Source organism: Aythya fuligula, chromosome 26, assembly GCF_009819795.1.
Source record: "Aythya fuligula isolate bAytFul2 chromosome 26, bAytFul2.pri, whole genome shotgun sequence".
NCBI classification, from domain to species: Eukaryota; Metazoa; Chordata; class Aves; order Anseriformes; family Anatidae; genus Aythya; species Aythya fuligula.
In genome coordinates, this window is record NC_045584.1 from 1,885,779 (window position 1) to 1,906,389 (window position 20,611).

The window sequence follows — 20,611 nt, forward strand, 5'->3', positions numbered from 1 at the left end:
CGTACAGAGACGCACTGGGGGCCGCCATGACACGTACAGGGCAGCGGGCGGCCGCCATGACACGAAGCGAGGCTGTCCCCAGTGGCCCCGTCTTGTCCCCAACGCCTCGTCCCCAGCCCCCAGCGCCCCCCCCGGTCCAGCAAAGCACTCGGGGGCCTTTTCTCGTTCCACAACACATTTCTCTTTATTCCCCTCTCGTTCCTCAGCGCTCCCAGCCGTCCACATCCGCCGTGTCTCAGCGCTTGCAGACTGCCCTGGGCTTCGGTTCCACGGCGCTCTGGCAGCCCTCGGGCTTCTCCCCCTGCCACACAGCGGCCGGTAGTGCCCGGCAGGGCGGGGGGCACGTCCCCACAGCCCCCCCTTGGCACCTGGGTGTCCCCGTCCCACCTGGTAGAGCTGGCACACCAGCCTCAGCAGCGAGCGCTGCGCCTGCTCCTGCAGCTCGTCCGTGTGCTTCTGCAGGACACCGGGGTGAAGGGCTCATCATAAGGGGCTCCTCACGGCCCCCCCGAGCCCTTTGAGCCCCCCCCCTTACCCCGTTGACAACGATCCAGGGGACGTATTGGTGCGGCGGGTCGAGCGCCTCGGTCAGCTGGGCGTTGCGGTGCATCAGTGCGGTCCCCAGGTCCCCGCGCACGCAGGCGGCGATGCGCCCCGCGTCCAACTGCGGGGCATAGATCTGCAGGCACTGCCGGGGGGGGAACACATAGAGCACGGGGCACGGGTCAGCACGGTGGGGACAGCCCCATGGTGTCACGGGGACGGGGACGGGGACGTACGGCCTCCAGGTTTTTGGTGGCGGAGGTGCCCGACTCCATGCAGAAGATGACGGGGAAGTAGGTGGTGAAGTTCTCGCCCTCGTGCATCAGGCAGGCCTGCGGGGATGGGAACGGGGACGGGGGAGCGGTGAGGATCCCCCCCCCCCCAGTGCTCACAGCACCGGGATGAGGATGGGGAGGCAGCAGGGCTCACCTGGATCATGTTGCCCAAGCACTCCTCCGAGCCGTGCTGGCACTGGAACTGCCACTTGCCGCCGACCTTCTTCTCCTGCGGGACGAACCGGTCTGAGCGGGGCCGGCAGCACCGGCGGCGTGGGCACGGCGCGGGACGGCTCCTACCTGCGCGTTGCCGTACGGCACCAGCGTGATGTTCATGGTCTCGCTGGGCAGCAGCAGCCAGGTGGTGAAGAGCTGCTCCACCAGGAAGCCGCGGCATGCCGGGCACAAGCTCTCGTAGTAGAGGCTCAGCTCCACGGGAGGAGCCGTGGGGTGCGAGAGGTTGGCGCAGCGGCTCTCTGCCTGCGTGCAGAAGGTTTTGGGGTACAGGGAGATGCAACAGGGGGAGGCTGCAGCCGTCTGTGTGCGCAGGGGATGGGGTAAAGCTGCTGGGATGGGGGCGAGAAGGGGCTGTGCATGCAGCCCCCGGGGCTGGGAGGGAAGCGAAAGAGGCTGGGGGCATCCTGCGGCTGCAGGATTCCACGTGCCGCCGGCACACAGCACTGGGGCTTTCCACAGGAACTTCCCCAATGTATTTTGGGGAAAAGTACAGCCAGTGGGGCCAGGACTTTCCTGGGCGGGAGCACAGCACCCACCCAGGCTCACGGGGCGCTGCCAGCCCCGCCGTGGCAGCGGTCTCACCGTCCAGCAATTCACGGCAGAATAAGCTGAAAGCTGGTTCGTGCTGAAAAAGGAGAAGTGGCAACAAAGCGCGGGGATGGAGCGAGGTCTGGCTGCAGCACGACTCTGCCCCGGGGATGTCAGGGAGCACCGCGGGGCCCGCTGGATGCAGGGACCCCGAGCATCCCCGCGCCATGCCAAAGGGATGCTCGGAGCCAGCTCAGGCACCGGGTACGGACACTGCACGGCCGTGGTCCCGCACAACCCAGTCCCAGCCCCGCTCAGCACCGCTGTGTGCAGAGCCTCCCGTGCGTGCTGTTTCGGTGGGATGTGTCCCCCAAAACCGGGCTGTCACCGCAGCCTTGGGGGGGCGGCAGCCCTGGCACCAGCCCCGTGGCTCTGACCTGGCAGGCGACGGCGATCTCCCGCGAGCTGCACCAGAGGTGGGCCGGGTAGTCACAGGCAGGCAGGGCCACCACCACCAGCCCCGGGGCCAGCAGGGCCAGCAGGGCCAATGCGGGGGCCATGGGGACGGCGGGGTGGCCGGGAGCCAGAGCAGAGGCGAGTCTGTCCCCGTCCCCGGGAGGACTTTTAAAGCTCGGCTGCGCCCGCCTCCGCGCACCCTTCCTGCCCCGCTCGCCCTCCTCCTCCTCGTGACGCCGCCGCTGCTGACTCACACACGGGGCCACGGCTCCGTCCCCTCGTCCTTGCTGCCCCGCTGCACGTGCCAAGGGTCAGCGTGGCGGGGTGAGGGCGCAGACCCTGCATGTTTAGGATTTGGGGTGCAGGCGCCCAGCCCAGCCCCGCTGGGGGTGTTGTTTTGCCGTGCACGGGCCGGTTGCAACAGGTCACGGGCTGAAATTCAACCCCGAGCGGCGCGGAGGCTGCGGGGCTCGGCGTGTCCCAAGCAGCTGGGGGCAGCCCTGGCCGTGCTCTGAGCCCCCGCCAAGCACCCCCAGCCCCACGGCTCTGCACCAGGGCCGTGGGTGCTGCCCAAACCCGTTCCTGGGTTTGGTTTTGGGGGCGGAGGAGGAGGAAGCTGGTACTTCCCCTGCTGGTTGCAGCCAGGCGTTTCCGGACAGTTCTTGCCCCTTTGGGCCCCCCCCCCCTGCCCTGGGCCCCCCCCCTGCCCTTTCCTGCCTCTGGTCCCCTGGGAGACCCCTGCTCCCCCCCAAAGAAACGGCCACAGCCACATCATTAATTCTGTTTTATTTGTGTTTTTGTTTTTTTTTTTTTCCTTTTTTCTTCCTTTTTTCGAAGTACCGTACAAAAATCCTTACAGTAACAAATACTGGGTTTACATTAGTAAACATCAACAGAAAGAGCAAAGAGAACTACTGCTGGTAACGAACAGCTGAAGTGGCAAGTTAGAGTATTTATTATTGCATATACCTAAAGAACTAAAAAATCTCAGTAGCGCTCACACAGCCGCCACGTCCTCTCCGAGCACAAAGCGGTCGGGGACACCCGTGCCACCTCCGGCCACTCTCCGGTGACACGAGAGCCCTCGGGGTTACGGCGGGGGGCTCGGAGCAACGCGAGCCGACCCGAAGCAGGAGGGGTTGGACGCGGTTTTTTGGGACCTCGCCGCGATGCCGGGGGCTGCCCTCGCCCCCTGGAAGGGCCGAGCTGTGCCCCAAGGAGCAGGGACGGCCGCGGTGCACCCGTGGGACGTGGGCACGCGGTTTTGGGTGGGGGACATGCGGGTGACAAGCAGCAAAGCACAGCCCAGGGCCTCGAAAAAACACATCACTACCTGGTTAACCCGGAGGCGCGGACAAGCACGAGCGAAAGCATCAAAAAGACAAATCACAAACTAGCTTATTCCGGGGGAGCCGCGCTGCAGGGAGCTCGGGGCTTGGTTCTTCCACCCGACGGGGACAGAGGGGCGAAGCAGCGGTTCTGAGAGCCGAATCGAGCACTGTCGGGGAAATGGCAGCCCTGGGGAAGGGCCCGTTCCTCCTCGCTGCACGCGAGACCACGAGCACGGCCCCGCTGGGGCCAGACCCGCGGTGAGGGCGGCGCTGGAAGACGCGGCGGGGCCACCACGGTCCTGCTGCAGCTGGGGGCAGGAAGGGACGGCGTGGGGAGAAGCAGAAATTCGGCCGGGAGGGTAAAATTTAAAAAAAAAAAAAAAACCAACGCTGTCACGGGAAGCTGGAATTTCCTCGGCAGCAAAGCCCTGGGGAAGCACCGAGCGAAGCGCCGAGACGCGGACTCCCAAACGCGGTGGCTGGCGTGGGACCGGCCCCGAGCTCAGCTAGGTGGGGTTGTGGGGGGGGGGAAAGGGGCTGGAAGAGCCCACCGCAGCCCACCCTGCAGGGCAGGAGCCTGGCCCAAGGCTTTGGGGTGTCCCAGCACCCCACAGACCCTGTTGGGGCTCTGTGTCTGCGCTCTGAGCACGGGGTTTGGTGGCCATGCCCCGATCTCGTGTTTCTGAGCCCAAACCATTCCCTTAACTGCCACTGCTGGCTTTTGCCAGGTGAGCCCCCGAGCGATAGCACCGAGCGCTGACAAAAAGAAGGGAACCCCAAAACAGAGCCCAGGGCCACAGAGCAGGGAACGGGGTCTGTACAGCCGAGCGTGGGGGAGCTGCCACAAACAAGGGGAACGTGACGTTTGCCCCAACAACCCCAGACCCCAAAAGGATCCAAAAGGATCTGGGAACCGTCCCGAACCTGCGCCAGCAACAGAGGTGACCGGGGGAAGAGGGAGAGCGAGCGATAGGAACGGGGCAGGCCCTGCTGCAGGCGGTGCGTGGAGGATGGGACGCAGGCAGAGGACATGCGAGCGCACCGTGCTCTGGCACCGGGTGTGCAGGGCGCCCCGCAGAGCGAGCTGCAACGCAAAGCAGAAGCAGCAAAACCTACAGCATCCCCCAGCCCTTCCGGAGGTCCCGGCAAGGGAAGGGGAAGAGCCTCTCAGGCAAATCAGAGAGGACGAGCAACGCTCTGCTCAATCCAGGCAGACCGGATAACCCCGTAAAGCAGAAACCACCACGGCCTCGGCTCGCAGGCTCGGGTGCAGCTTTTACAAACCCCCGCGCCCTCTGCGCTCAGCAATTTCTGCAAAGTTCCTGCAAAAATTTCTGCAGAAATTTTTCTGCAAAGCCCTGCCCGTGCCTGCCAGCCGCGAGGGGCACCCCTACAGCGTCCCCCCCCCCCCCCTTCCCCGTACAGTCCCCATACAGTACTGACGAATATAAGTGCTTTGCATACACAGTTCCACATCATGCATATACATTTCTACGTGCTAAGGCCCCCTAGGCCCAGCGGAGATACCGTCCTCCTGCAGCAGAGGTCCTTCATTTTGCGGCGGGCTCGTAGTGTGCGGCGGGCTCCGAACCCCCTCCTGCTCACGCTGGCAGGAGCCGAGCCCTGCAGCAGCCCGGATGGATGCTGCCCACGCGCTTGCAGGTGGGAGTGGGAGCTGAGCACCCGCCGGGACTAGGTAGAAAGCAGCTGATTACAAAAAAGAACCATATTTACAGAGCTACAGTTAGCTTCAACGGGTTGCGCTCGCAGAGATTCACCAAAGACAACCAGGAGAACAAAGAGCTGCGCGCCCCGGGTACCGACGGGGGTTTCACAGCTTAGTTGGCACGACTAAGGTGAGAGATTCGTTGCCTGCTGGGTCCTCCCTCCCCTGGCAGCAACGCTCAGGAGGTGGCTACGACACCAGGGAATAAATCAGGGAGAAGGGGCACAGCACGGAGCGGGGACCTCGGCCACGAAGCCCCCTCCCCGGCAGGCCCGCCGCCCCACGGACACTTTTTTCTTGGTGAAACCGAGTCTCTGCACAGCGGAGCAGCAGCCCTCGTACCAGACACCAGCTCCCACCCCAGCCCGCGAAGTCACCGAGGGAAGGGAGAGCGGAGGAGGCGTACGCTCGGCGGAGGCTCCTCCTCTGCCTTCTCCAGCGCCCGGGGCAGGGAGCCCCTCGCCCAGAGCAGCAGTGACCTGCACCGGAGCGCAGGGGAATCGGGATCTAGCTCTACGGTGATGCATAGCGGGGCAACCTGCCAGCAAGAAGGGGTCTGACCTGTTTGTCGGGGAAGGGGAAGGGCTGTGCTCGCCCACGGCGGTTCAATTCCAACTGGATCCCACCTCCTAAGGACTGGAGCCCACTGGGAGGCAACAGCCCAGCCTTTTTGTCCCATCAGCCAACACGGGTTTCAGCTACTGACCAAAAAGGGACACCAGGAACGGTCACAGACATCTCGGAGGCTCTGGAGGGGCAGGAGCACAGAGACTCAACTATACAGGGTGCAAGAGTCCAGAGCCAGAAAGCAGTGCCCTGGGGAGAAGCTGAAGGCAGCTGTTGTGTTGTGCACGGGCTGCTCATCTGGCGGGTGGCTGGGAAAGGACCGGGTGAGCCAGCGTGACATTCAGGGAGTCATTGTGCTGCACCAGGGACGTGTGCTTGTAGTGCAAGACCAGGTCCTTGAGGGAGGCGTAGAGGTTGTAGGGCTCCGCGAAGCCGTAGCCAGACGCCGTCTTGTAGATGACGCAGTGCTTGGTGTCACCGTCCACCCTGGCGGGGAGAGAAGGGAGCGCGGGTTAGCGGCGAGCGAGGAACCCCCTCAGGGAAAGTGACAGTGGGGCACAAGCAGGAGCAGCCCAAAGCCACGTCTGGCCCTGGCACGAGGAGCTGAAGGCAGACGGGAGACCTGGGGGAAGCCCAGCCTGCCAGCTGACGCCTCCGCCAGCCTCCAGCATCTGGCAGGAGAAGGGCAGGGCGACACGGGTGCCAGCCCCATCCCGCCACGTCTCCCTCTGCCCGTCTGTGCTCCCCACGTGTCTCCCAGAGTCGAGCTGGCAGCCCCGGCCCCACGGAGGTACTCACACCACGGAGCAGGCGTAGCACCCCTTCTGGCTGCTCTCGCGGATCAGGAAGGTGCCGTCCCGCTTGCCGCACAGCATCTCCTCGGCCTGCAGCCGGTTGATCTTCCCCACGTACCACGTCCGCTCCTCGTGGTGAGGCAGCTCCTCCTCGTCGTCCATCATGGAGTACTGACTGCAATCGAGCACACGCAGGGTGTCAGGGCCCCTCGCTTCAGGCACGTGGCCCCCCCCAGCATCTCCCCTCCCGCCGGCAGCTGCCAGCACTCCTCCCAGCAGGGAATTCATCCTCAGCTCCCAGACAGGGCGATGGGATTTGCCCGAGGCTCTGGAACAGCCCCCCCACGCCCCCCGACACGCGAGCGGGGACACTCACTCCTCTGTCTCGTTCTTGATGCCCAGCCACTCGTTGATTTTCTTCTGCCGGGCACCTTTCTGCGTCAGCCACCTGGGGAAGGAGAGGCAGAGCTCAGGAGAGGCAGCGCTCACGCAGCTATCGCCAGAGGGCAGCAGCCTCCCCTCTTTGAGAAGCCGCCATTCCCTGAAGCCGCTGCACGCAGCAGCCCCGTGAGCCGGTCCAACAAGCCTCAAAGCCCTCGAGGAGCCAGCTGGAAGGCTCCTGGGCCGGGCTGGAGGGGAAGCAGGGCCCCTCTGCCAGCCCTCCGCGGGGGTAGGAGCTACCTACACCAAGTACTGGTCCCGCAGTTTGCGCAGCTGCATGAGGTCAGGCTTGAGGCTGTTCATGCGCTTGTCGATCTCCCGGTTTTCCGAGGCTTGTTTCTTCAGGTCCTGCTCCAGCTTCATTTTGCTGTCGTGAATCTCCGTGATGCGAGATTTCAGCTTCTCCGAGTTCATGAGGATCCTGGGAGGAGGAGAAAGGAAAGGGGGAAGGGGGGAGGAATTCGGCTGTGAGCCAAGGTGGGGGAGGCGGAGGAGGCAGCCTGCCAGCTCCCGCCCGCAGCAGGAGAGACGAGGACAGCGCGTGCCTCAGCTCTGCCCCGAGCCCCCACGATCCCCCCCCAGCCCCAGGAGCCCTTCCTCGGGCAGGGCAGGTCACCGCAGCCCTCAATCCTCACCGCTGCACCTCCTTCTCGTTGCCCTCCCTCCGGAAGCGCTCGATGTACTCCTTGCTGCACTTCTCCTGCGTCTGACACTGCTCCTCGAAGATCTTGATCGTCTCGTTGAAGGCCTCGATTGCCGTCCTCTTCATCTGCAGCTCCTGAATTTGGAGAGAGGGGAGAGCTGAGGAAGTGGCGAGGATTTGGGCAGGTTTCCGCCCGTCTGCAGCCCCTTCCCACCCCCCTCCCCATCCAGCACCGTCCTCGGTGCAGTCAAAATATCTCCCACTTCAAAGCCTGTTCTCTGAGGAGCCCCGTGGAGCCCAGGAGCAGACAAATGGGGCAGTGGGTGCCCAGCCTCTGCTCTCTGTGCCCCGTGTGTGCCCCCCGGGGACGCGTACCTGGGACGTGCGCGTGTACTCCTCGTACAGCAGGTCGTACTCCCAGCTCTTGTCCTGGTACTGCTGGTGATAGACTTTCAGCTGCTCTCCCACGGCTTCCACGCTGTCCTCTTTCACCACTTGGTCCTGCCACACACACAGCTTCAGTCAGGACCCGCTCCTGCCCCTCTACAAGGTAACAGGCCCCCAAAAAACCCCACCAGCCCTGCAGGGTGCCCCGCAAAGCAACGTCCCAGCACGGGGAAGAGGCGCTGCGTCTACCAGAGGGCCGGGATGATGGATGCCCCTGGTTTGGGCTGTCCCTGCAGCACCGACCTCACCTGCTGGTACTTGGAGATGGGGTAGAGCAGCCGCGTGTCCAGCTTGGCGTTGTACTGGGCGAGCGACTCGTGCCGGTAATGTGTGATGAGCTCCACCACCGAGCCAAAAGTCAGGGGCTCCGAGAAGCCGTACTTGCCTTCCCGGTGGAAGATCTTGATCAGTTTGTTGTTGCCTCCTTTCCTGCAGAGAGGAGGGGAGAGCAGGGGGTGTTTATCACCACCGCAGCGCCCCGCACCAGCCTGGATGTGTCCCTTGTGCCAGCCCGACGTCCCAGCTGCCACAAGCACAGGGACACGGGCTGACAGCTTCGCCCCAGAGCAGCAGAGGCTCTGGGAGATCCCAGTTCCCTACCTGAGCGTGAGCGTGTACTCGCCCTGGATCTTGCTGGAAGCATCCCGCACCAGGAAGGTACCGTCCGGCGTGTCCCGCAGCTTCTCGTTCACTTCCTCCCTGCGAGGGACAGGGATGATTGTCACGGCTTGTGAAGCACAGCCAGAGCTGCCCTGAACCCGACAGGGTGGGCACACAGAGCTGGAGCTGCCGGCCACCCCCTTACCGGGAAATGTCACCCCAGTACCACTCGGCGTCCTGCAAGGGCACGCTGTTCCCGTTGGCCAGGCTGGCGGCGCTGGGCTTTGGCTTAGGAGGCTTTGGAGGCAACGCTGTAAGAGAAGCAGGGTTGAGGAGGGGCTGAATTCGGGCTGGCCCAAATCCCAGCTCCCCACCCTTGGAGCTCCAAGTCCCCCTCTCCCCGCAGTGACTGTCCTGGGAAGCCCCACTCGGCCGCTGCGCTGCCAGGAGCTGCTCCAGGCACATCTACAGCAAGAGATCAGCACCTCCAGGAGGCGTCCGAGCACAGCTGGGCTACAGAAAGCCCTCGGCAATCTGCTTGTGGAGGCAAAATCCACGCCCACGGAGCACAAACGGCAGCGCCTCAGGCCCCAAGGGGGCGTTTCAGCCACTGGGGACGGTACCTGGAGGCAGCTGTTCCGGCTCCAACTCCTTCAGCTGCAGAAGAATCTCCAGAAAAAGCACGGAGAAGTCAGGGCTCAGCTCTGGGCTGCGGGGAGAGAGGAACCAGTGAGATCAGCCTGGGCTCCTCGTCCTGGCAGGCAAAGCGGCCGGCACGGGGCACGCAGCAGGGACCCGAGAGCCTCACGTACCTGGCGCCAGGCAGCCGGAGGAGAAGGGGGCCGAAAATCTCTCCCAGGGCCCGAGGGTGGAGGTTGTTGCTCTCGGCCTGCTGTGATACCTTCCCCAGATGCCGGAGCAGGAACTGCAGGGTGAGCGTGTTCTGGAGCGGGACCGCAGGCGACTCCAGGGCCAGCAGCAGCTGTTTCCGGCAATTCTCCGGCTGGGGAACCTCTGGGGAGAGAAGCAAGACACGATGGGGAGGGCTGAGACAGCCGGCACCGTGCTCCACGCGCTGGCAGCCGCGGGCTGGGAGCGCTGTCAGCAGCAGAGGCCGTGTGACAGACCCCATAGGGACAGGATCTGTTTCAGTAACCCCAACGCTTCCTTCCCACCCGCGTCCCCTTTCCCAAGCGTGGCCGGGGAGGCCCTTACCCTGCAGGACACGAAGGATGTCTCCGTGCACCGCCACGGGCACCACGGGGGAGGGCAGGTCCTGCAGGTAACCGCGCAGCGCCTCGCCCAGGGAGTGCACGTCGAAGGGCTCCAGGTCACCCAGGCTCCAATCTGCCGGGGCAGAGATCTCCCATGGGTGGTGGGCGCACACCCCGGGCGCCCAGGAGGCAGCCCCGGTGCTGCCAGCACCTCGCAGCCATCCCGCGGCACAGCAGGAGAGCAGCGAGTTTGGGGGGGGTCAGCACGGTGAAGCCAGGCAGCTGGGGTCAGGCCACAAAGCAGCCACAAAACCCCAGGCACGGGTGGGCTGAGGGGATCTGCACAAACAGCCCTGAACTCGCTGCAAGCTCTGCTCCTGCGGGATGCAGCCCACGCTCGGTGCAGCCCCCCCGGCCAGCCAGAGAGCCTGGGATGCAGCACACGAGACCCCCAGGGGAGCACAGAGCTCTCCGAGCCAAGCAGCCCACACGGCCAAGACCTCCTCGACGTGCCCATGTCCCACACCACGCTGCCTCAAGCTCCCCCAGGAGGGCACAGAGGTAATCTGGTGTGCCCGCACCTTCTGCGGGTCAGAGCTTTGCTCCTTGCTGCTGCTGTTGGAGATGTGTGCGGAGAGGGAGACAGCCGACCGGCCACATATGGGGAAAACATGAGGAAAATGCCTCCCTCCACCCGTGCTGCCCCACAAATGCAAGGCTCAGGCTGTCAGGACAGCACACACCGCCTGCAGGAAGAGCTGACAGCACCGCTCAGCTCGGGTTTGTGAGGAGTGGAAGCAAAGAGGGCAGCGTGGTGCTGGAAGAGGCCCAGCAGAGCCACGGCTCCAGCCCCCAGGCTGAGCTCCGAGTTCCTCCCCTGCTCGTTTGTGGCGGGACAGAGCCAGAGGAGCCTCCAGCTGCCTGCCTCCGCAGCACCCTGAGCTCAGGGCGCCCCAAAGAGACGGCAGGAGACGTGTGGGGAATTCACTGCGAGCCCCCCAGCTGGCGCTGCATCCCTTCACCCCAGCAGGAATCCCCCCGTCCTGTCCCATCACGTCCCCAGCACGAAAAAAGAAGGGGCCGGGGCAGGACAGGGCAGGCCCAGCCCCGCAGGCAGCGTGCCGGCAGTCAGGAACTGCCGGGGACAGGCGAGCCCGGCCTGGATTGCATTAGTGCTGGCGCTGTCACATCCCCTAATCTCCTCCATCTGAGCCCGTTCGCCTCCTCGCCGCGACGAGCTGGTTCTTACCGGTTCTCAGAGCTTGCCTCAGTTCGGAGCCAGATGTCCTGTACAACATCTCGCTGTCTAACCCTGCAGAAGCGAGGAGGCTGCTGTGAGCTGTGAGCTGCGAGCCCCGCGGCTCGCGCGCGGCCGTTTCGCAGCCAGCCCCGTTGCCAGCCCCGCTGCCAGCCCAGCTGGCTCCCACAGATGCTGCCACAGCTCCCCCGTGCCCCCCCCCGGGACACCCCGCTGCAGCTCCAAGCCCTGGCTCAGCGCCCTCGTGGCACGGATTTAGGGTAGGGTGCTCTGTAGCCCCCAGGAGAGCTTGCCCAGCACCCAGCCGGGCTGTGTGGGCGTCCCGTTGCGGACTCAGCGCTGCAACACGAGCAATTCGGATCAGGACGGCACAGTGGGGTCAGGCCGGACCCTGGGGACCCGAATTTGAGGCCAGGGAGGAGCGGGAGGCCCCCCTCCTGCAGGCAGCTGCGTGCCGCGTGTCGCGCTGAGCTCGGACCAACGCCAGCAGCTTTGCACAGCAGCTGCCTTCCCCCCCCCCGGCCTCGCCGCGGCTCTCGGGCCCCCACCTTTCTTCTCGATAGCTTCCACCAGCTTCACCAGCAGCGGCGGCGCGACCTCCGGGGGACTGAACTGCTCCTGCAGGTCGGGGAGAGGAGACCCTGGGGAGGAGGGAGAGAGAAAAGGAGGCGTCAGACCCAGCTCGGCCTGCAGCAGAGCCAGGGATGGACACAACCAACGCTGCTCCCAGCAGTGGCGTCCCTGAGCAGGGAAAGCCCGGCCCCTGCTGCCAGCCACAGCCCCACAAACACCGCACGGAGCCCGCGAGCTGGCCCCAAAACCCGCACAGCACTCGTTGAGCCCAGCCTTGCTCGGAGCCCTACAGAGCACAGCGGGGTGCGCGCACGTCGAGGGATCCCCACTGCTTTCTGCAGAGCTGAGTTTACCTCCCCGAGCACCCTGGGGACCGAGTGACACCTGGGCAAGCACCGCAGGGGTTACTCGGGCTCCGGCCAGGCTCAGCCTCTGCCCGGGCCAGGACGCGGCACGGGGCTGGCGGTGCGGCGCGGCCGGGGAGCTCGCTCGCGGCGCTGAGCTGTGATTAATGCAGCGATTCAGGCAGAGCGCTGCGTCAGCAAATTCCTGCCCTCGATTGCTCGCTGAACATGGAAACCGGCCCTCTCGCTGCCTCCCCCTCCCCGCTACCCCACGGCCTCCTCCGTGCAAGCTGTTACGGGGCACGGGAACCCACAGCACGGGACCCCGCTGCCCTTTGGGGTGGGGGGAGCCGCGGGCAGGCGGCGATTTCCACGTGCCCGATCCCCACGAGGTCTCCCCACCGCAGCCGAGCGCTCCCAAACCCTCTCCACGAGGACCCAGGGCACGGCCCCGCGTGGAGCAGCGGCGTTTCAGCGCCGCCTCGGGTCTGTAATGGGGTGGGGGCAGCGTGGGAAGGGTTGCGGCACGCCGCCCGCCGGGGCTGCTGCTGCTGCTGCTGCTGTGCCCGAGGCGCCTCTCGGCGAGCTGGAGCCGGAGCTGGGAGCTGCAGCTGGATCACGGGGCCGTGTGGAGGAGCTGCCAAGGCGGGGAGCCTACGTGCTGCGGCGTGGTGGCTTCGGGGCTGGCTCGGCAGGGCCCCGGGCACCTTTCCCTGCGCTCAGGGTGACGCAGGCCGGGGCAGGAGCGCGCACGCCCGGCCGCGAGGCTGCCAGAGGGAGCGAGAGCAGAGAAAGGTTGAGCACCAGGCAGGGCACGAGGCTCCCCCAGCACCGGGGACAGCCAGCACGGGCTGCTGGATTGAGGCAGAGCCAGGAGGTTGCTTTTTGTTGTGAAATGTGGCCCCGTTGTCAGGGCTGTGACCACAACTTGCCCAGTGTGTGCCCGGCTGAACCTCGTGGCCCCACGGCCTCAAAAGGGGGGACAAAGCAGCTCGGGGCAGTGCTGAGGAGAAAGGAGCAGCTCGGCGAGACCCCAAACTGCTGCAGGAGGACCCCACAAGCACAGCAGGGCCGTGCAAAGAGTCACCCCGGTGTCCCCGGGGCAGGACGGGGCCCTGCACGGTGCTGCTTGGGGCTGGGCCTGACCCTCGGAAGGGAGGAGAAGTAAAAGCTGAGCTCCCCACGTGGCCCGGCTGGGAATGTGCCACTTCAGCAGGCAGCAGCTCGTGTTTTTGGCTGCCAGCAGCGGGTCCTGAGCCCGCCGTGCTCCGGGCAGGGCCGAGGGAACAAGGGCACTCAGAGCGCGGCCGGGGCGGCTGCGGAAATATTTCCGAGCCGCATTTTCCGCTCGTGCTCTCTGCAGAAGGTGAATGCCAACACCAGGGGCTCAAATTCAGCCTCGGAAAGAGCCAGGCCTCGCTGCTCTTCCTCGTGGCCGTGCACCCATGCGTGGCGGAGGGGCTGAGGGACCGCCGGCGGCCAGGACAGCCCCGGGAAGGAGCAGGGCAGGAATTGAGGCGGCTGCGAGCTGCGTGGGGGCAGCCAGGAGCCGTCTGTGCACCTCCCAGGCAGGCCTCACCCCAGCGGGGCAGGCAGACCGCGAAGAACTACCACGGGCTTGGCTTCCGTACAACTTCAGGGTTGCAAAAAAATATATAAATTAAATAAATAAAACGCGCCAGGGCCGACACAGCCACCCCAGAGTCCCCAAGTTGGAGATGTCCCCAACCCCGAGGGGTGCAACAGCGAGACACCCGGCCCCAGCACCCTGCCCCACGCTCCTTTCCACCCCTCAGGACCCCAAAGAGGGTCCGTCCAGCGTCTGATGGGACAGAAAAGAAAGAAAAAGGCAGAAAAGGCACGGGATGCAGCTCTCCAGGCAGCGCCAAGCCCGGCTGTGCCCGTGCCCAGCCCCAGCCCTGCCACCCGTGGACAGGGAGCGGTGCCAGGCAGGCGAGCGATTAGCTGCAGCTCTGCAAGTCCTCTTCTCCACCCGGACTTTTCTCCTCCTGCCCAGAGAGGAGGAATTGTGCGTCTCAGCGGGGCCAGCAGGCGCTTGGCAGGGAGCGGCAGAGGCAGGGAGGCGGGTGGGAGAGGTCAGGGTTTTTTTTTCTTGAGGGAAGGAGCGGGGCAAAACCTCGGCGGGGCAGGGAGAGGGGATCCGTGGGGCTGGCTGTGGGCCAGGGAAGGATTTTGGAGAGGTTACAGCGGGACGGGGCTCGCCCTAAGAAGCAGCACCAAGGAGCTCAGAGCACGGCAGGAACAAAGAACTTGCCTTTTTGGCCAAGGCTGAGCGTGAGCACACAAAACCCGAGCAGCTCAGCTCCTGGGCAGTGAAAGAGGCACTTGGCAGAGCTTACCTTGCTCTGGAGCCTCCTGCAGCCGGCAGCCGCCGGCCCCCGGTGTGGCGGGCAGGGGTCTCTGCACCCGAGGCCGGTGCGAAGGGACGGAGATCTTCACGGGCCCCACGTACTCCACGTAGGTGCCGGGGAAGTCGCCCTTCTGCTTGGTCCTCTCGTTGACTCCCAGGATCCAGCCGATCTGGTTGGGGTTCTGCTCGTCGCCGTCTTTGAAGCCCAAAGCTTGCAGGGCCCCCTTGCTGACCACCAGGATGTCTCCGGGCAGCAGGTCGATGTCCTCCTCGCGCTCCTTGCGGTAGGGGTAGAGGGCGCGGTACTGGAAGCCGTCGGTGCTGCCCATCCTCTCGGCCATGGCGAGAGCGGCTCCGAGCTTTCTCTGCGTGGAGAGGCGAGCCCTCAGGGGCAGCTCTCCCCCATCGGCGCTCTCCAGAGGTCTCTGCACGAAGCGGCGCCTCGGGGAGCCCGGTCCCAGCGCGCCCCGGGGTGCTTAGGTGCAGCCCCTTTTCCTCAGCTTGAAGCCGCGATTCAGCCAGATGATGGAGCAGAGGGAGAAGGAGACGACCATAATCCAGCGCTCGCGAGAGGGCATGCGGCGGAGAAACGCAGCCGGGTCCCGTTCACCGCAAGAGAGGCGGCTTCCCCGGAGCCTGGAGGGTGAGAGCTTCGAGCAGAGAACCACAGGGCATGCTGCTTCTGCCTCCCCAGCACCTGCGGGGAGAAAAATGTGGAGTGTCACCGCCCAGCACGGCGCCCCGAGCCCCCCAGGATGGAGCAGGGGGCTCGTGCCGGTGAGGCAGCGCTCGCTCCTCGCCCTGCCAGGCTCCTGCCGAGCCCTGCATCTGGGCGCTCCTTGCCAGGACATGCTAAGAGCGAATTTGCACTCCAAAAAAACAAAAAAAAAACAACCATAAAGGGGAGAGAGGAGCCGGCGGCTGCTCGCAGGGAGGACGCCTCCTCCCCTGCTCTCCGCGCAGCTTCTGCGAGCGAGGGCGCAGCGAGAGGGACAGGACGGCCTTTATGCAGGAGGTGGTGCCCAGGGAATTTCACCTTTTCTGGTGAAATTGGGATCTTTAGAAGCCTTCAAGCCTGCTTCGAGCTGCTACCTGCCTCTGAGCTATTGAAATAGAGAGAAATGGAAGGATGAGGGTGCCTGCCCGGCCCAGAAAGCCACCAAAAAGAACAGACCCGGGTTGTAACATGTTGTTGGAGGGCTGCTGAGCCGGGGCATTGCCCCCCAGCCATGCACGGCCCCTTTCCCATCCCCTCCCTGCCCTTTCCAGCTCCCTCGGGCTGAGCTGGGTGAGCCCCAGCGCTGAGGAAGGGACCTCGAAGGCAACGGGGCGGCCGCAGCTGGAAACCAGTGCTCCCAGTGCTCCCAGTGCCCCTGCCGAAACGCTGCGGGTCCTGCTGACGGCTCGAGCTGCTTCTGCCCAGAAACCCAAACCTCACCTGCTTCCCAAATCCCATCCCGGCCAGGAAAATACAACCCCACGACCCGGAGCGCAGATTTACGGCTGTGCTCCGCCACCTGCCCCTCGCCCCTCTGAGCTCTGCCCACCGGGGTCTGAGGCAGAGCAATCCCGGCGAGGACAGAGCCCAAAACGTGCCCCGAGGCAGCGGGGCCGGCACCTCCCCGGCTTCCACGCCGGGATTTTGGCACCGAGGCGAACTCGTTCAGTGGCTTTGGAGAGCAGAGCGTGGCCCCGGAGCTCCCGAGGCTCCCCGAGGAGCAGGTCCCACAGCTTCTGGCTCCCTCCAGCCCGGCGCCGGCTCTTGCACAAGGCGAGGAGAGCTGCTCGCAGCCCTGGCTCTGGGCTGCCCTGCTCCCCACGCCCCAGCACCCAAAAATCTGGGGGGAATTCACCCAGCGCCAGGCTCCCCGGCCTCCCCGTGCTGCGAGCGGTGACGGAGGGCGAGGAGCACCCGGCCCCCAACCCCACAAATCCCACGGCGGGGAGCAGGCGTGTTTTTGGGGAGGGGGGAAGGGACCACGCGTTTCCCCAAGCCCTTAAATAGATGTTTAGAGGGAAGGCGAGCTCGGGAAGGAGGCAGGAGGTGCTGGGAGCACGGGACACGCACGAGCCTGCCCGCTGCAAGCACACGTCTGGAGCTGGGGGCTCTGCGTGCGCCGGGTTTCCAGCAGCTCTCCAGCAAAATTTTGGCTGGGCCCGGCTCCAGGCTCGCAGGGAGGAAGCCTCCTGTGTGTGTCTGTGCTCGGTGGGCTCCCCCCAAACCCCCCCCCCCGCCATCAGGCATCGAAATACCTTCGGTCCAGCTATCGCCGTGCCCAGAAACAATCGGGCGATTCATGGGCTGCTGTCAGGACTTGCTTTGTTGGACGCATCAGCTCGGAACAAAAAGCACATTGCGAGGCTTTTGGTGCCTAAAGAAAAGCATCTTAAGGCTCAAAACGCGGTTCCTGGGCTTCTCGAGCCAGCTCCGAGCGCGGTTCAAAGTGCAGCTCGACTCGAAGCGAGCCGAAGCGTCGCTTTCCCTCCAGCGAGGCGAAAGAATGCATAAAAATATTTGAAAAAAATAATAATAAAAAAAAAAGGGAATGTTTGTGACAGCCTGCACGGCCAAACGCGTCCAAGTTACATCAGATCCTTGGGGGGGGGGAAACCAGCTCCAAATCAAGGCCTGAGCCGCGAGGTGCTGCGTGTCAGGGGGCTGCAAAGAAGGAGAAGGAACCTTTCTTTGGAGAGAAAGGGGGATGATGGAACCAGGGGGAGAAATAAAAACGGTTCAGGATTGGGGTTTGTGCTTCCAGGCTGCCCGGTGCTTCCCTCCAAGCAGTGAGCGCTGTCCCGAGCCTGGGCTGCCTCTGCCCCAAGCCTCGTAGGGGGGGCACAAAGCAGCCGAAGCCGTTTCCAGCTCTTTTCTCACCAAAACCCACTTCTGGTGCAGCAGAGCACGCAGCAGGGCCCCGCGAGCAGCAGCTCTCCGGGGACACCGCGGTTACTCCTCCGAATACGTGACCGCTGCCGACCTCGTGCTTTGGGAAGTTTTGGAGGAATTGCTCGGGTTTCTCCTCACCCAGCGCCCTTCTTGCTCCCTCTGGAGCTCACCCACCTCAGGAGCTTTCTCCTCCTCACCTCAGGAGCCTTGTGCTCGGCTGGAAGCTTTCCCTCGCCGGCACGGAGCGGAGAAGGGCGACGTGCCTCGCACCAGGTCCCTCTGGGATCTGGGATCCCTGGGATCGCTGTGACAATTTGTTAGCAGCCCTCTGAGCACAGCCAGGGCACGAAACGACCCACGAGGTGAGAGGGAACCGCAGCAGCAGGGCAGGGTTCATAGGGTAGGGGCTGACACCAAACCCCGCGGCTCCTTCCCTCCTTTTTTTATCTCCCCTTACCCCGCGGCTCCAGCGCCGAGCCGCGGCTCCAGATATCCTCGGAGGAATTCAAAGAGCCCCCGATATTATAAATACTCCTTTTTTTCTTTTTTTTTTTTTTTTATATTATAAACACACCGAAGCGCCGGCACTCTGCCACCGCTCCGAGCTGGCTCGGCTCCCCGCTGCATTCCAGCTGAGCTGCGGTTTTTCTCTCCCAGCCCGGAGCTTTTGTCCGGCGAGAACCGACGGAGGGGCAGAGAGGATTTGCCCACGTTCCCAACCCCTTTTTCCTAAGGGGTTAAAAAATAAAAAAAAAAATAAAAAATAATTAAAAAAAGGAGGGTCTGGGGGCAGCGGTCGCCCCCCCGGGAGGAGCCAGGCGCCGCCAAGAGCCGCAGGGGGAACTGGAAGCAGGATTTGTGCGCGTCAGAGCCGAGAGTCACCAAAGAAACCCAACCATCCCGTGGACTTTCCCACATCATGGAAGGGGCAGGGACTGGAGCAGAGGCCAAGCCAGCCTCCGGGACACCCCAGCCCCTTCGCATGCGAGGGAAGGGCGGGCGGAAGGGCCGGGAAAGCAACGATTTAGGCTATATTTACTCAGCTGTCTCCATTCTCTCGCTCTCACAGAGGGGAAAGTCACAGGGCCAGCTCCCCAGCGGGCTCCGGAGCTGCTCTGGCAATAAAAACCGGGCGCTGACGGCGGGCGAGGCAGCCATTCCCCCGCCACACCGGGCACACGGGTGCTGCACGGCGCCGCTCCAGCTCCCGCACCGCTCCTTCAGGCATTATTTCCCCCCCCCCCAAGCTTTTATTTCCCATTCCTCTCCCTTTCGCAAGTCCGTGACCATGGGAAACTTCCCCTTCGAGGGGCCGAGGAGCGTCCCTGAGGCACGCAGGGCACGGACCCCGCTGCAAGGAGCCGCGTTGGCCCCATCCCAGGAGCCAGGATTTGGGGGGCGAGCTGTCGGCGACCCCCCCCCCAGGGCACCGAGCCCCATGCTGGGGAAGCTCAGCCCAGCACCACGGTGCTGAGCAGCGGCCCCAGCCCTCACACAGGCTGCCCACGACCCCCGGCTGCACCCAGAGGGGTCCCTGCAATGGGACCTTGGGGGGGGGGCTCTGCAGGCTGAGGGGGGGGGGCAGCGACAGCCCCGGTATTGCTGAGGGACACGGAGGGGACGGGGACGCCTCAGCACAGCCCCAGGAGGGGACGGGGGACAGGGCCTGGGCCTGATCAGGCGCTGTGCCCCCCCCCCAGGACCCCTTCAGGGCTCGTTGCCCCCCCTTAGGACCCCTTTAAGGCCCATTTCGCCCCCTCAGGGGCTGCTGCGCCCCCCTCAGGACCCTCTGCTCCCCTCCAGGGCCCCCTCAAGACCCCCCCCGGCCCCTCTGAGGGCCCCCTGAGGACCCCCTCAGGCGCTGCCCCCCCCCCAGGACCCCCTGAGGGTCCCCTCAGGACCCTCTCAGGGCCCCCTCAGGCGCTGCCCCCTTTCAGGACCCCCTCAAGACCCCCTTAGGGCCCAGCTGCCCCCCTCAGAGCCCCCCCAGAACCCCCTCAGAGCCCCCTCAGGGCCCTTTACACCCCCCAGGGCCTCCTCAGGGCCCCCTCAGGCCCCGCTGCCCCCCCCCAGAGCCCCCTCAGAGCCCCCTCAGGACTCGAAGCTCCCCCTCAGTGCCCCCCCACCCCCTCCCGCCCCCCTCCCGTCCCCGGTCCCGGTCCCGTTCCCACCTCTCCGCCGCCCCCCCGGGCCGCCGCCGCCGCTCGCCTCCAGCCCCGCTGCTGCCTCCGAAGGGCCCGAACGGCGCCGGAACGGCCCGAGCCCGCCCCGGAAAGGGCCGAACGAGGCCGAACAGCCCCGAAGGGCTCCGAAAGGCTCCGAAAGGCTCCGAAGCGTTCCGAAAGGTTCCGAAGGGTTCCGAAGGGTTGCGGAGGGCCCGTGGCCACGCCCCTTCCCCGCCGCCCGGGGCCACGCCCCTCGGCCGAGCCGCTCCGGAAAGAGCCGAGCGGCGGCTGGGGAGGAGGGAACGGGAGAAGGGAGCGGGGGCGCCCCCTGGTGGCGGGAGAGGGAAGTGGCGCGGCGCGGGGCGGCACCGGGCATGGGGCAGTGCGCGGGCAGCGGGCATCGAGCACCGGGCACTGCACCGGGCATTGAGCATTGCACCGGGCACTGCACCGGGCATTGAGCATAGCACCGGGCATTGCACGGGGCTTGCAACGGCACTGAGCATTGCACCGGGCATTAAGCATTGCACCGGGCATTGCACGGGGGCTGCACCAGGCACTGAGCATTGCACCGGGCATTAAGAATTGCACCGGGCATTGCACCGGGCATTGCACGGGGGGCTGCAACAGGCATTGAGCATTGCACCGGGCATTGCAATGGGCATTGCACAGGAGCTGCAACGGCATTGAGCATTGCACCAGGCACTGAACAGGGCATTGCACTGGGCATTGCATGGGGGCTGCACCAGGCATTGCACCGGGTATTGCACCGGGCACTGCACTGGGTGTTGCATGGGGGCTGCACCGGGCATTGAGCATTGCACTGGGCATTGCAATGAGCATTGGGCACTGCAGCAGGCACTGCATGAGCATTACACGGGCACTGCAGCAGGCATTCATTTGCACCATGCACTGCAATGGGCTCTGCAATGGGCACTGAATTGCACTGGGCACTGCATGGGCACTGCAGTGGCCATTGCACAGGTGCTTCAATGGGCATTGAGCATTGCACCACGCACTGCAACAGGCACTGCAGTGGGCGTTGTATGGGCACTGCAACAGGGACTGCAACAGGGACTGCAAGGGGGCACTGCAATGGGCGTTAAGCACTGCACCAGGCACTGCACGAGGATCCCCTCCAGAACCCACCCCCTGCCCTCATCCAGCCTCATCCAGCCTCTCTGTTTCACAAGACCCCACGCCGCAGCACA

At 64.9% G+C, this 20,611-nt stretch overlaps 2 protein-coding genes across 2 annotated transcripts; both read right to left on the minus strand.

The window, feature by feature from the left end:
• Positions 1-165: 165 nt before the first annotated feature.
• IFI30 (IFI30 lysosomal thiol reductase) lies at positions 166-2,200 on the minus strand. The gene is made up of 7 exons (XM_032203789.1): positions 2,021-2,200; positions 1,119-1,298; positions 973-1,047; positions 780-875; positions 536-688; positions 388-456; positions 166-301 (listed from the first exon to the last, which is right to left on the minus strand). The coding sequence occupies exons 1-7, from the start codon at positions 2,141-2,143 to the stop codon at positions 236-238; spliced, it is 762 nt and encodes a 253-aa protein (XP_032059680.1). The 5' UTR covers positions 2,144-2,200; the 3' UTR covers positions 166-235.
• A 640-nt stretch (positions 2,201-2,840) lies between these two features.
• On the minus strand, positions 2,841-15,045 carry PIK3R2 (phosphoinositide-3-kinase regulatory subunit 2). Its single transcript, XM_032203702.1, has 15 exons — positions 14,338-15,045; positions 11,609-11,701; positions 11,052-11,114; positions 9,804-9,935; positions 9,401-9,602; positions 9,212-9,297; positions 8,794-8,899; positions 8,589-8,687; positions 8,237-8,417; positions 7,917-8,042; positions 7,534-7,676; positions 7,143-7,319; positions 6,834-6,905; positions 6,462-6,632; positions 2,841-6,149 (listed from the first exon to the last, which is right to left on the minus strand). Exons 1-15 carry the CDS (start codon positions 14,687-14,689, stop codon positions 5,957-5,959), a joined length of 2,196 nt encoding a protein of 731 aa, XP_032059593.1. The 5' UTR covers positions 14,690-15,045; the 3' UTR covers positions 2,841-5,956.
• Between the last annotated feature and the right edge of the window lie 5,566 nt (positions 15,046-20,611).